The sequence below is a fragment of the Uranotaenia lowii genome, chromosome 3, assembly GCF_029784155.1.
Source record: "Uranotaenia lowii strain MFRU-FL chromosome 3, ASM2978415v1, whole genome shotgun sequence".
Classification (NCBI taxonomy): Eukaryota; Metazoa; Arthropoda; class Insecta; order Diptera; family Culicidae; genus Uranotaenia; species Uranotaenia lowii.
Window position 1 is genome coordinate 188925366 of NC_073693.1, and position 14397 is coordinate 188939762.

Consider the following 14397-nt stretch of genomic DNA (forward strand, 5'->3'; position numbering starts at 1 on the left):
ATTCGGTAAATTTATTTGAAAATTGAAAAAACAATATGAAAATAAAAAATATCAGTTTTTAAAAACATTTCAGGAAGAGTTTTTTCAATAAACATGTTTCACCATAACCATTTTGGTGCTTATTTTTTTAATTATTGATTTGGTAAATAGTGTCCTCAACTAGAAATTTCGTCAAATTCGGCCGAATACATTTAGTTTTGGTGATAAAGAGTTTATTACTAGTAAAATTGATAGATAACTGATTATGGAAAAATGTCATTACAAGTATTTTTGACATCACAGCAGAAAGTGTAAAAAAACTTGATTCTATTTAAAGCTCATTAATTCATATAAAACTTTTATTTCTAAATAATATGTTTTTGATTTGAGTTTTTGTAAAAAGAAAGTGCAGAAACTTCTCTAAAGATTTTAAATTATTTTCAAAGTCATTTCGATAACAAACCCACCGTACGAGGAAAGGTGTGCTCTGATATGTCTAACCTCACTCGAAAAGCAGCGCGTCGAACTGCAGGAAGGTTTTATATTCGACACATTGACCAACCGTATTGACTGTGCGTACATTCTACAACGTGTTAACATTTATGTACCAACGAGAACACTTCGACAACGTCAGTTTCTTTCAATTCCTCACCACCGTACTGCCTATGGCCAAAACCACCCTATTGACAAGTGTTGTGAACTTTTTAATTAAGTGTTTAATTTGTTTAATTTTAATATGTGCAAACGTCGTTTTAAACTAGGCTTAAGAAGAATTTCCTAGTTTTTAAGTCATTAGTCTGTACGGTAATTAAACCAAAGACGAAATAAATAATTATAAATATAAAAGCTGATAGAAATATTGCATACATATTTAGATTCGGGGAACCCAAATTAGTTGAAATTACCGTTTAAATTCATTGCACCTAAAAAAATGTAATTTTTGTGGCCTTGTGTAAATTTTTACAACCCTTTTTTTAAAGTATTTAGAAGAACAAAAAACACGAAATAAAATTGAGTCTGAAATTGTTTTTTAAAGAATATTTCATATCATCATAACATTTGTTATGACATAAGAGATTTTTTTTCATAAAAAAAATGGCTCGTTTCAATCTCAATCTTAGTTACACTTCTTAATAAAAACCCATTCTAACTAAAGACAAGATAGGGTTTTTGTATATCAAGTTTTGAGTTCCAATACAAAAGGTTGATTGAACTAAAAACTAGAATCTACAATCAAAGTTAATTTCAATTCACGAACGTCAAATAATGTCGTAGATCGAAATGTCTCAAGCCAAGGGAGATTCATGCCAAAATTCCGCCGGAGGCGAAAAAAATTTCTGACTGTCTGATCAAGTAATTTACCGTTACTACCGTCAATATTAACACGCGCAATTCAAATTACTCTTTCATTGGTTTATTATCGGTGAAAAAAGTGACTTTTGGTGATAAAAGTGACCATTTTTCGGAAAATAGTGACTTTAGTGACCAAATGATGAAAAAAGTGACTTTTTAGTGACTGACCCAAAAAAAGTGACCAAGTCACTAAAAAGTGACTCGCTACCAGCCCTGTGTATATGTTTGAACTTCAGCTCATTTCCTTTGCACTACATGATCACGTTCTGTACTCGGCAGAAGCAGAATAACTGTATCATGTCTACGAGCAGAGTTCAATTGCTTATACTAAGTACCAAGGCAAGGTAGCAATCAACTGTTAGAAATGCAATTTTCAAGTACACGTGCTCTACGTGATAAGGAAGGAGATCAATCATAACATACTGGGTGTTGCGAGGTTCGAATACAGATGATGTTTGCAACAAATTCATACTGGAAGTGGCAGTGGTGGTGCAGCAAATTTACTCTTCAATAAGGAACAGCATATTATGAAATGAATAGGGTTACGAAACTGTATCTACATACCTAATAAGTTATTATTCGTTTTTTTTCACGATAAGTTATTCATTAACTTTTTTATACCTGTTTTGCAACCACTCATTAGTTTGTCTATTTTTTCTGTTATTAAATAATTTTGAATCTATTTATTGGATTGAATTGGCAAGTCAGTTGCTTCCTGAGCCGATGTCCGTGAGTTCGAGCCCAAAAATAAGCATCGATCACAGTTGTGCCGGATAAGTTTTTCAATGACTGTCCGCCAACTGCATCGTAGATATAAGTCGCGAATGACATAAAGATGTTAAAATGACTATAATCGAAACAAAAAAAAAACCAAAAAAAAAAATTGAAAATAGAATGATACGCACACGCAGCATTTGCTGAGGGAAACGAGTAATTTTGATAAGACTCAACTAATCAGAGCTAGGAACAAACGAAGCTTTTACAAGGCGGGAATTCCATTTCACCAAAATCTAAGCATTATCTGATAAAAACGAATGAAGTAAGATTCCAGATCTAACTAGTATTAAGGTAGAATAGCTGTCTAAAAATTAAAAAAAAAAAACACCTCTAATCTCCAGCGGGAAATGTGTCAAAGAATTGAAAAAAAATTTCAAAGCTTTTTTTTTTGTTCATTCAAGTAACACAGGAAACAAGTCTATCATATAGTTTTTTTAATCAGTATAAAAGGAATGACTTATAGTAGCCCTAACCAGTAGGACACGTCCCGTCACGGGTTGGCGGTGTGTTTACAAACATTGATGTTCTTGACCTTCCGCTTGACTTGCAATACGTTTGTAAGTATAATAATGGAATCGGCTGTGCAATATCGAAGTGGATGGTATAATAAAGTTGTGAAAAATGCTGATAACTATCTATCGATTGTGATTACTAAGACGGGTCGCTCTTGGATCGATCTACGGAAGATCGATCTTTTCTTCACAGATTTGCATTTTTGGGATCGATTTCTTGGCATGAAAAAAATTTATTGGATCGGTTCATTCTCGATTCAATCATTCGATATTTTGGAATTTTTTTTTCACTGAGCCGAGTTTTTAGATCCAAATTTTCATTAACGATTCAATGTCAAACAGTGCCATTTGTTGGGCATTTAGTCGATTTCGATTCTTTAAATTAGATGGGAAATATTTCTCTCAAATAACGTGATAATTTGCGAGAATCATGGAAAATAACCGTGTTTACGGCAAAAAACCGTGTAAGTCATGTAAGAAAAACTGAGCAAAGCAATCAACGTTAAAAAAAACTTGGTGTACTTTCCATGTATAACTTTTGCTGATTGTATACGTATAAGTTTGGCAAGCTTTTTTTTAAAGTTTCTTAAATGTCCCGATTTTTTTCGACAGTGTCCCACTTTTTTGTCTTGAAATGTCCTGCTTTTTTCTGAAAGTATCTGGCAAGCCTAGGTTAATGCATCTTTGAAACTTCGTGTTTTTTGTACTTTTTGTAACAAAAAGTTAAACAAAATTAATAAGATCGATTTATCAGAGATCGATCCTCAAGCTTCAATTTCTGAGTTGGATCGATCCTACGACCGTTCATATGAATCGATCTCAGAGACAGGATTGCTAGCGGTTTTCATTATGAAATTCCTACGTTTTTCCCGGTTAAAAATGATTATTTTCCCAGTATTTATTATATTCTTTTTTATGTATGTATGTATGTATGAGAACCCACCAGATATTGTTCATGCTTAACTCATAAACAATAATTGCAGCACAACCAAGGAGTCCGTTACCACTGGCTTGGGACAGGTTTGACTCATCTTACTCCCTTCCAACTGTTCGAAACAAATAAAGAATCCTGCAAAGGTGTCTAAGTAACCTACTCAAGATTCCAAATTTGCCAAGATACTCCGACTGGCTTGAACCCACAATTCATTGTATATCAGTTTTCTAGTCGTTTGATGACCTGTCCAATCCCCCCGCGAATCCCCAATAACAGAGTTAAGCAGTTATGAAAATATGAATATAATTTGAAACAAAGTTACACATTTTAAACATCTTACCATTTGAAAAGGATTCTAGAATTTATTCAATTACACAGGAGAAACACTCTGCCTCATTGAACAGCTGACAGAATTCCAGGAAGATAGAAATTTTGCCTGGTTTGGACGTTGTACACTAGGTTGAACCAGTTGATGCTTGATTTGAACTTTTTCACTATCCACTATTTCACAAATTTTACACTTTATCGGTATTAAATTTGGCAGGAGCAAAAAAAATCTGCTACTATTCATTCAAACAACGCCTACTCAGCGAATCGTATATTTATTGTATTCTTTTTTAGGATGTAAAATCATGAAGATTTTTTTTTCTGGGATTTTCATCCTATTGGATGATTCAGGTAATCATGAAGATTAAAAAAATCAATGTTAGGCCCTAAAATTCTAACGAAACTTGTTACCCGGTATGAAATCATGACAAAAACTTCGACGTCTTTTTTAACATGTAGCCTTCTCACATCAAATTGACAGATTTTCATAAATTTTTGGAACGAATCCAAAATTGGCATCTATTCATTGTTTTGCTCCACAATTTCAACAAATTGGCAAAAAGACCAGTTTACTAGATCTTGAAGTTTTGATAGCTTTGTGGTTTTTTGAGCCACTGTGAAAATATCAGTTTTTCTAGAATTTGTACAGAGATGTAAAAAAAAAATGGTATAGTTTGTATAGAAATATGTGGAAAATAAGTCGAAATATAACATTAAATCAGCTTACCCCATCGGTAGCAAGGTCCAGCCTATGTCTGTGTGGCTTGGCCATCGAATTGCTTCTCAGGCTTCCACGGCCGATGGTTCGTCGAGAGAAGGCATCCAACCTTCAGAGACCTACAATGGTTGGCAATCTACTCCGCTTGCAATAGTCTCTTAAGATTAACCCCAGATGCATTCCCTCTGAAATATTTAGTGCATTTAGTTATTTAGACAATTAAACACATCTTACCTGTCGGCAACTCATGGGATTCGAACCAAAAAGTTCTTTTGCCGATACCGGGAATCGAACCCAGTACGCCTGGGTTACCAGACTCGAGCCAGCCTATCCACTAGACCACATCAGCGCTCATGTAAACGTTACTTAAAAATTGTGCAAAAAAATCATGGATGTGTTTTAGACCTCAGGGTTGGAGAAATTCAAAAATGACTCAGTCTAATGTACATACTATATACAGTGTCGGACAATAGAATAGGACCGCTCTAATGCAAATATTCAAATCACCTTTAAACTGCCAATTCAAATATAATAATATGCGACACCTAGCGGCAAGCACTTATTGTAGTATGCCAACTTTGAATACTGCACGTTTGTTGCAATCAAAGCAACCCGTTTGTTCTACTCGACCAGAAAGCTGTCAGAGGGGGAAAAAAGTCGCGTCATAAAATAAGACCAGCTCATCGGTTCGGCTGTTCCGGCATTTTCAGCGCTCTAGATTTGAAGAAAAGGTGTTGTTTGTCCATTTTCGTGTCCTGGTAAGTATTTCCCATGAAATGAATCATGTAAATCATGAAAACAAACAAAAAATAAAGATTTCCTTCCTCCTACTCTGTTTTCAGCGAAAAAGCGATGGGTCGGGCACAGCACTGCACGGAAGTCCAGCAAGCGATCATCCGGAATCTGTACAAGACTAGCAAAAGCCAACGCGAGATTGCCGACTACTTAGGAAGGTCGAAAACTTTCGTTTTCAACACGCTTTACAGCACCGGCAAACGGGAACTGACCGGCCGCCCCCGCAAAACGACGCCGAAGGACGATTCGGCAATCAAGCGGGCCTCGCAAAAGGACCCTTTCAAAGCGTCCAAGCAGATCAGAGACGATCTGAACTTATCTGTGAGTTCCCGGACGGTTCAGCGACGGTTGGCGGAGAAAGGACTAGGAGGAAAAAGTTCCCGGAAGGTACCGATGCTGACGCCGAAGCACTTGAAGGCGCGGCTGAAGTATGCGAAGGACCACTTCGATTGGGCCGGTCCGGAAAAGGAGAAACTATGGAGAAATGTGCTGTGGTCGGATGAGACCAAAGTGAACCTCATCGGCTCGGACGGAAAGAGTTGGGTCCATCGCCCACTCGGCTGTGCGTATAACTATGCCCCAGTATACAAATAAAACATTCAAACATGGAGGAGGTAGCATCATGGTGTGGGGGTGCTTTTCTTGGTACGGGGTGGGTCCGTTGTACTGGATCGACCGGATTATGGACCAGCATCTCTACGCCCAGATATTTCGGGAAGTAATGCTGCCACACGCCGAGTGGGAGATGCCCCTAAAGTGGCAGTTCCAGCAGGACAACGAACCCAAACAACCCGCTAAAACGGTTAAAAAGTGGGTCCAGGATAATAAGGTAGACGTTATGGAGTGGCCAGCACAGTCCCCTGATCTCAATCCCATAGAGAACCTATGGGAAATAGTTAAACGTAAGGTGTACACCGAAAAATCAAAAAACAGTTGTGGGAGAGAATCCAGGCGGTGTGATACGCTATCCCGGTGAGAACGTGCCAAAAGCTGGTGGAGTCGATGCCGAACCGGATGCGATAAGTGATGCGTAATAAGGGTTATACCACCAAGTAGTAACCCTGCAAATCGATCACGGTATGAATTTCCTTTTTTTTTTTTAATTTTTTTACCATGAATTCTAAAGCGGAGCTATTTTATGTCGCGTTATTTTAGTCAGTAAGTATGCTTAAAACGCATTTTAAAATAAAGGACAATTGTTTTAACTACGGATGATTTTAATTTCTTCGAAGAATGGAGTTTACAATTTGTAAATGGTTTGATGCACTTAAATGGAATTTTTTTTTCTCAAAGTTTTGTCACTTTCTGTTTTGGATTGAGCTGTGGTCCTATTCTCTTGTCCGACACTGTATATACTTATGTCCGACGTATAGCTTCTAACTTCTGAAATTGTTTTTGAGAGTTCCGTAGCTGGTTTACAGTCTTTTTTCCGAAGCATGTTTTTTCGGATTATTTTTCTTAGATTTTGAATAACGGAAAACTGAATATTGTGTTCCTGAATTACTGAAACGCTACTGTTCTCAGCACGTCTGGCAGCAGAAACAACAACTAACAATCTAATACGCGACGCGAGCAAAACATTACTCGTGCTGAGAACTCAAAGTTTAAAGTTTAATGCGAGGATATGTGGCGATATAAGTTAAACTAATTTATACTTTGAATCTCAATGGAAAGAGGTTTCCTTTAAAGAGATTCATTTTTAAGAAAATTTTAAATATTTATATAAAAAGTAATACTAAAATTAAGAGATTAAAATTAAAAGATTAAGTTATAACTATAATTTTACAATAACTAACGCTACAAAATTACAAAAATAATAAAGGCTAGCTTTGTTCGGCTTGTTTTACGGACTTAATTTATCTTTAAATATTTGAAGCAATTTGACTTTGAAAATGGATCGTGAACTGATTTCTTTTAATTCATTAGGTAGGGAATTATATTTTGTTGGTCCCATAAACGATATTCTTTTTTGTCCTAGGGAGGTTGAGGATCGACAGCGTTGAAGATGATTTAAGTGACGAGTATTATGTGTTCGTATTCCCGTTGTGAAACGTAGGTTTTGAATAGAAGTTGACGAATGCAGGTTATCAAAGACATACAATATAGTTTGGAGATCACAAAGATCTGATAGGGGTAAGATATTATGGACTCTGGATGCATAAATAAGCCTAGTTGGATGCAGCAAAGGAAGATTGTAAAGATTTTTCAAGCATCTATTTTGCAAAGTTTGAAGTTTATGTAAGTGTGAAAGAGATGCTCGTCCCCAGACTGTTATAAGATAATGAAATAAAGAGTGAATGAAAGCATAATAGAATTTTAAAAGAACATGTTGTGGCACAAAGTTCTTCAATCTCCACAGTACACCACAGAGGGGAGAAATTCTTTTTTCTAAATGTTGTATATGACAACTCCAGGAAAGAGTACTATCTAAATGAATACCTAGGTATTTGAAGGTTTTCACCTCTTGTATGGCAAACTGATTCATATGTGGATCCCTGTGTTGTGATATTACTTTCCTGGATGAATGGAATAACATGTATTTAGTTTTTTCGTAGTTTAAAGAGAGTAGATTGCTATTGAAAAATGTAGATAGCAATCTCAAATCATGTTCCAGGTTTTCGATTATTGTATTTGGAGACTTTCCTGTGTAAAATAAAGCAGTATCATCCGCAAAAAGCCGTGCTGTACCAATAAGAGGAAGATTACAAATGTCGTTAATGTAGATAAGAAAAAGTAAAGGACCTATGTTACTGCCCTGTGGAACCCCTATATTGATATTTCTGAATTCGCTTGCTATTCCTTCAACCACAACAAATTGTTTCCTGTTGTTCAAGTAACTTCGAATTATGTCATTTGCTTTTCCCCTTATTCCGTATCTGTTTAATTTTTCTAATAATATTTCATGATTCAGTGTGTCGAACGCTTTTTTCAGGTCCAAAAATAAAGCTCCGACAATATTTTTAGAATCAACCTCTGTTATAATTGAGTCAACTAGTTCAGAAATAGCTATAAGAGTACTTGAGCCTGCTCTGAAACCGTATTGCATTTTGTATAAAATATTATTACAATTAAGAAAACTCATGATTCTGTTTACTAGTAATTTTTCGAACACTTTGCTGAAGACACTGAGCGTAGAAATTGGTCGATAGTTGTTGACATCTTCTGAATCACCCGATTTGAATATTGGAGTTACTTTCGCTACTTTAAGGCAATCTGGAATTACTTTACTTTGAATTACTTTACGAGGTTACCAAAACCAAAAATTCGTTAAAAATCAAGAGAGATCTATTGGTTTCAGTCAGGAGTGTTAAATTGACACTCCAAGGACTGTAACGGGTAAAAATTTCAGGGACGGATGAGGGTTAAGAATCCAAATTTATATTCAAAATTTAATTTGAGTATCTAAAGTAAATAAAATTCTGATCCAGATTTGAAATTCAGGTTCAGATTTCAAATTCAGTACTCAAATTCGAGGTCCCAATTCAGATTTTCGATTTAAAAAATCATTTTCAGTATTCAATGTTAAATTCATTTAGCTTGAGATTTTTGACACGAATGCCGTTGGTAACGTTGGTAACGTTCTCAGAATTAAACAAGAAAAAAAATAGCTTGAGATGAACCAGCTGAAAGCTGAAAATGAGAGGTAACTCAATCCGAACTTCATTTTAACAAGGTAGAGAAGCTCCGGTGGACAAAATACGGTGGTCAAATCGCTCGCAAAATATTTGGATGGAATTTTGCAATGGGCAGCCAAACAAACTTTTTAACGGTCACCTGACAGATTTCCAGCCAGAAACTTTTCCTTGGCAAGTTTCGCCTGTATTTTCCCGAGATAAACAGGAAGAAAGAATTGAACAAATTTGATGTCTAGTAATTGTAATTGTAATTTTGTAATTTATTAACTTTAACGCAGCCTGTCGGTTACAATTAACTATTAGTTCAGGTTAAGGAAATCACTTGTGTCACAAAACGCGTGGAATATTAATAAATGTTTTGATAACGAATATAATATTTGCGTTATGCAGCTCTGTTCAACGCGGTCTTGAAGGTTGTTAGCGAGCTGGTTTGTCTTGTCGCCAAAGGCAAGTTGTTCCAACAGGAGGGGCCATACACCAGTATACTCTTCCTAGAGGCTGTGGTATGTTGGGGGATGATGAAGCATTTGGATCGCTCGTTCCTCCCTCGCTGGAGGTGAGAAAGGAGATATGCAGGTAGCTTTTGGTCGTAACCCAGGCGCATGAAGCAACATATACGCCTCCGATAGTTCTCAAGGAGATCGCAGCCTAAGTCTTCTGGTGGTCTCTGTAGTCTCCCTTCGTTTCAGATTGAAGACAAATCTTGCCGCAGACTTGTAGCACCTTAGCAGCTGGTCTTTACAGGCTGCTGAGAGACCTGGGAAGTAAACTGTATCGCAGTATGAGAAGATGGGGACAATAATAGATTGGACCAGTTTCAAACGAATTGGAACAGTGAGAACGGATTGGAATTTACGGAAAGTTCTGAGAGTGAGGAAGACTTTTGATGAAATACTATTCACGTGGTCGGTCCAATACAAGTTGTGATCCATTGTAAGTCCTAAGTTCTTCACTTTTTTCATCAGAGGGATGGTTTGATTACAGAAGATAATGTCAATGTTAGGACTGATACTATCTCGTTTGGAGAAGGCAATCGCCTGGGTCTTACTGGGGTTGGGTGAGAGATAATTATTCTTGCTCCACAGCTCAATTCTCGCCAGGTCTTCGTTGATGGTTCGGACAAGTTGATCGACTTCAGATATAGGACCATTTATGTAAATTTGTAAGTCATCTGCATAGAGTTGATAGCTGCATTTTAGGATGGTAGGGAGACTATTTACATATAAGCTGAAGAGCAAGGCACTCAGGCATGAGCCTTGAGGTGTACCATCTGTGAGTGGTAGTTCAGCTGATGTCGCATTAGAACAGCGCACGACCTGACATCGGTTCGTGAGAAAAGACGATATGAGATTACATGCGGGTGACGAGAAACAAAATTCGGATATCAACTTCCTTGCTAGCGATCGATGATTGACGCAGTTGAATGCTAGCGAGAAGTCAACAAGAACCAATATTGTGCAATGATCATTGTCGAGATTACTGAGTATGTCGTGTGTCACCTTGGCTAAGGCAGTTGTAGTTGAGTCTAGTACATGAGGAAACCGCAAATCACTCAGTGTTGCATAACGACTGACACGATTAAAGGATAAATATACCTAAAAAGAAAACTGCCTCTAAATGCGACTGTTTTCCCTGCAAAACACTTAAATAGTTCAAAAAGTTTATACTCTGTTTTAGTTGAATCTGGAATCGTGCCAATACGAAAAAACTTTGATGGAGTGATGAAAAGTCAAATATGTTGTTTTTGTGCCGAAGGAAGACAATCGGCTAAATTGGCTATGATTTCGGCCAAATCAAACATTTTGACTTCAGGAAACAGAAAACATAATCAAAAAAAACCCTTTATTTGAAACAAAGGGTGATTCATAGTATGTATTAAAGATGGCGCACGTGTTGCCCAAAAAAATAAAGTCAAAAAACTTCTTCATTGGACACTATCTCAAAAACCACTTGAAAGAACATCACAAAATTTTGCACATGTGAATATAACATTACAAGTTAGCTTCGCTGAAAATTTCAATACTTCAATAATTCCATAGATGCACTAAAAAGTTATTCACAAAACAAAGTGTTTTTTTTAAATAAACTCTTTGCTTAGCTTGCTGTAAAGTCTTACCTGTCGTAAAATTTTCATTATAAAATTAAATTTAATTGAAATGAGTACAACACTCAGGTCATTTTTTCTTATGATATTGAAAGATACGTCCTATAGAACGCTTCAAGATGTGCGAAATTATTTTTCATATGAGTCTTATGAAATTTTTTCAACTTTCATAGAAAGTACTCGAATAATGAAAGAAGCGAAATTGCTAAAAATAATAAACACACTCATAATTGATGAGTCATCAATGTCATTATCCATTTTTTCTCCTAGTCATCATTAGAATCTTTCATCCGCTGTGAAGTTGTTAGTTTTTTTTTCTAGATTAAAATAAATGTGAATTTGAAATTTTTAATGATAAGTTTCAGTTGAAGTTTATTTTTTTGTGAATGTTAAATGTATTGTAACTTAAATGCTTTTTTTGTTGACTTTTTAGCATTTTGACCGGCAGATAATGCAGTGTTAAAGAAATGGATGGGATGAAAAACATTTATAGATACTCGATTGATGTGCTACTGAGAGTGGATATGTTATTTTATGTTTTTTTTATTATTAAACGTGACATTTTTTTGTTTCCTTAAGACCATCTTATGAAAAGATCCTCCTATTGGCGTACCAGTTCAAAGCTTTAAGGTAAAAATAACAGAATTATTTGCAGTAAAACATTTTGATACCTTCTTATACAAATAGAAAATTAAATGAAAAGTTAACATTAGAATCACTGCATCTTCAATGACATTGTACATTAAAGTTAGTGGAGATCCAGAACAGATTCGGCCTCAAAAGTAAATTTCGGAATGCGTTAATCTAACAGCTGTAACAAACAGTTTGTAAAAGTTTTAGGGGTATTTGGAATACAAAATCAGAGGGATGTAAGTGCCAAAATTATCGATTTGGAGTTAAGATTACTAGTCGATCCTTCTTATCTTAACACATTGCGGACCAAATACGAGATATCTCATTTTTTCGCTAGCCAACAGTGTGCTACACTTTGAAGCATAACTCGAACGGACCTAAGTTTAATTGTTAAACTTTATTCCACAAAAATGAACGTAATTTTTCAGATAATATCAAACATCTTTTCTATACTGATTCATCTCTTTACTATCTTTGCAATAAATGAATTCTGTATCAAATTATCCCTTTTTTGGTAAAAGCCTCGAAAAGGCCAATCAAAATATTATCGCAGAATAGCTCGCAACGGGACAACATCAATTTCAATGGAATACTTCAAGGGTATGATAGTATTTTTATTGTAATTTGTAATTTTTTATTGATTATATTGTAGGTACCTTATTTTATAATTTGTGTACATTTTTCCGCTATATTATTATTTGATACACGATTATAAAATTTAAGATATATAACAAAACCTTAACCCATTCGAGACGGAGGCCTTTTCACGACATTCGAACTCTCAGTACTTTACTCTTAGATAACTTTTATGGCGTTTGATTTTCATCAAAACCATTTCTCAATACATTTTGCCTAACATTTGTGGATTCTATTGGTATAAAAAGATTATTTTTCCGAGCAAAACCAAACTCACAATGAATGATTGTTCTGACAAAGGCACAAAAATTCCATTGCACACACGGTGTGCAATCGGTCTCGAACGGGTTAAACGGCGTACTGGAGTACTAACTCTTAATTTTATGTAGGTATCTGTTTGCAATAAATAAATTAATAAATAAAATAAATAAATAAATAAAAGCATTGGTCCAGTTAAATTTAATCTTCTTGGAAAAATGAAAGACGCTCAAAAGCCGAATGCATAATTCTTCAGTTGATTACATAAACAGAAACAATCTCTGTGATTACATTTTTGAATGATTTGAAAACCTTTCAAAATTCAATAATAAATTTTTCGTCAAATAGGAATGGACTATTTGCCGATTTGAGGTTATTATATTGATTTTTCACTTTTAATCGGTGCCGACTGACCTTTCTATCTTTGAGACACGCGTACTTAATTTGTTGTGTATTCCCTACTCAGGTGATACCAAAAATAGATCCCGTAAGCCGACACTCGGCACACTTACCTCGAAAATCTTCACCAGCAGGTTTACGTACATCCGTCGAACTCCAAGAGACTTCCCGATCGAGGCCAGGAAGATGACGAAGAAAAGCATCGAAATGATCGGTGCCAGTGTTATCATCGATAACACCGAGCTGATCGTGGCCAGTAGAACCATTTTTCCTGATTCACACGCGTATAGCGGGTCGTTATTAAGGTCACCAAATTTATTTCCCGTCTCTTAGAATCTCCCCTCGAGACTGCCGTGTATAGTTAAGTGCTCTAGCAAGCAAGCAAGCAAGCGTCACTAGATGCTTGAATCCGTGCTATTAATCAAATTTTCCGAACCACAGAAAGTAGCTGCACAATCATCGTCACTCCATTATCACTACCACTCGTATTAAGATTTTTCAACGCACAAAAAATTCAATTACGCGTTTCCATTAGTCCACAAATTCCAGAAAACACCAGCGTTATATCCGTCGCCGTCAGCTCGCGACAAGCACATTCAACAAATTGACAGCTTTTTACCCCTGCGTGTCGCGATTTTCTACTTCAAGCATAGCATATCGATGGGCCGAAAAAATTATTGAAATTTAGTAACATTCTCTAAAAATAATCCTTTTCTGAAAAAATCCAATTTTAACATAAAAAATACTGAATTTGAAAAATTTGATACTTAATTGGAGTTAAAAAATATAATACACAATAAAATATTTGAGGTTCCTTTTGGTATGGTATTCGATTTGAGGTGATGTTGCTGATGATGATGTTGTTGTTCTCTAAACAATCAACTGTCAAGACGAGGGGTCGTTGTTTGAACATTTAAATCCAACTGTAATCGGCTGTAATCGAGTTACCGACGCATGCAGGTTTCGGTACACTGAAAATATTCTTAAGAATAGAGCGAATATTAATAACCCAACAAACATTTTTGCTAATTAAAAACGCCAATTCTCTGATCGTATTCTGTATTAAGGTGCTGATTGCTGTTTCAGCTTTCTGGCTGAAGTAAGAAATACTTCAGTGATGTTTCAGCGTGCAAGGAAGTTTTATTTCAGCCAATAGAAAGTAGGGGAAAATTGGTTGAAGAATAACTCGTTCAGCCTTCGTCCAATCATTTTTAACACCATTCAAATTTGACTGCCGTCAGCTGTACAAGGGTATATGGGTATATGTACAAGGCTATAAGTTATAACTTCGAAAGCTCCTTTCAGCAATATCAAACTTTCTGTAATTCATGTCATAA

At 35.8% G+C, this 14397-nt stretch overlaps 1 protein-coding gene across 2 annotated transcripts in view; it reads right to left on the minus strand.

The window, feature by feature from the left end:
- Window positions 1-13672, minus strand: part of LOC129751079 (glycerol-3-phosphate acyltransferase 3) — a 54724-nt gene extending 41052 nt beyond the window's left edge. For both annotated transcript variants that reach the window (XM_055746362.1, XM_055746361.1), the window contains exon 1: window positions 13174-13672. In XM_055746362.1, coding sequence (XP_055602337.1) covers window positions 13174-13326 — 153 coding nt within the window. In that variant the 5' untranslated portion in view covers window positions 13327-13672. The remainder of the gene's footprint in view (window positions 1-13173) is intronic.
- Between the last annotated feature and the right edge of the window lie 725 nt (window positions 13673-14397).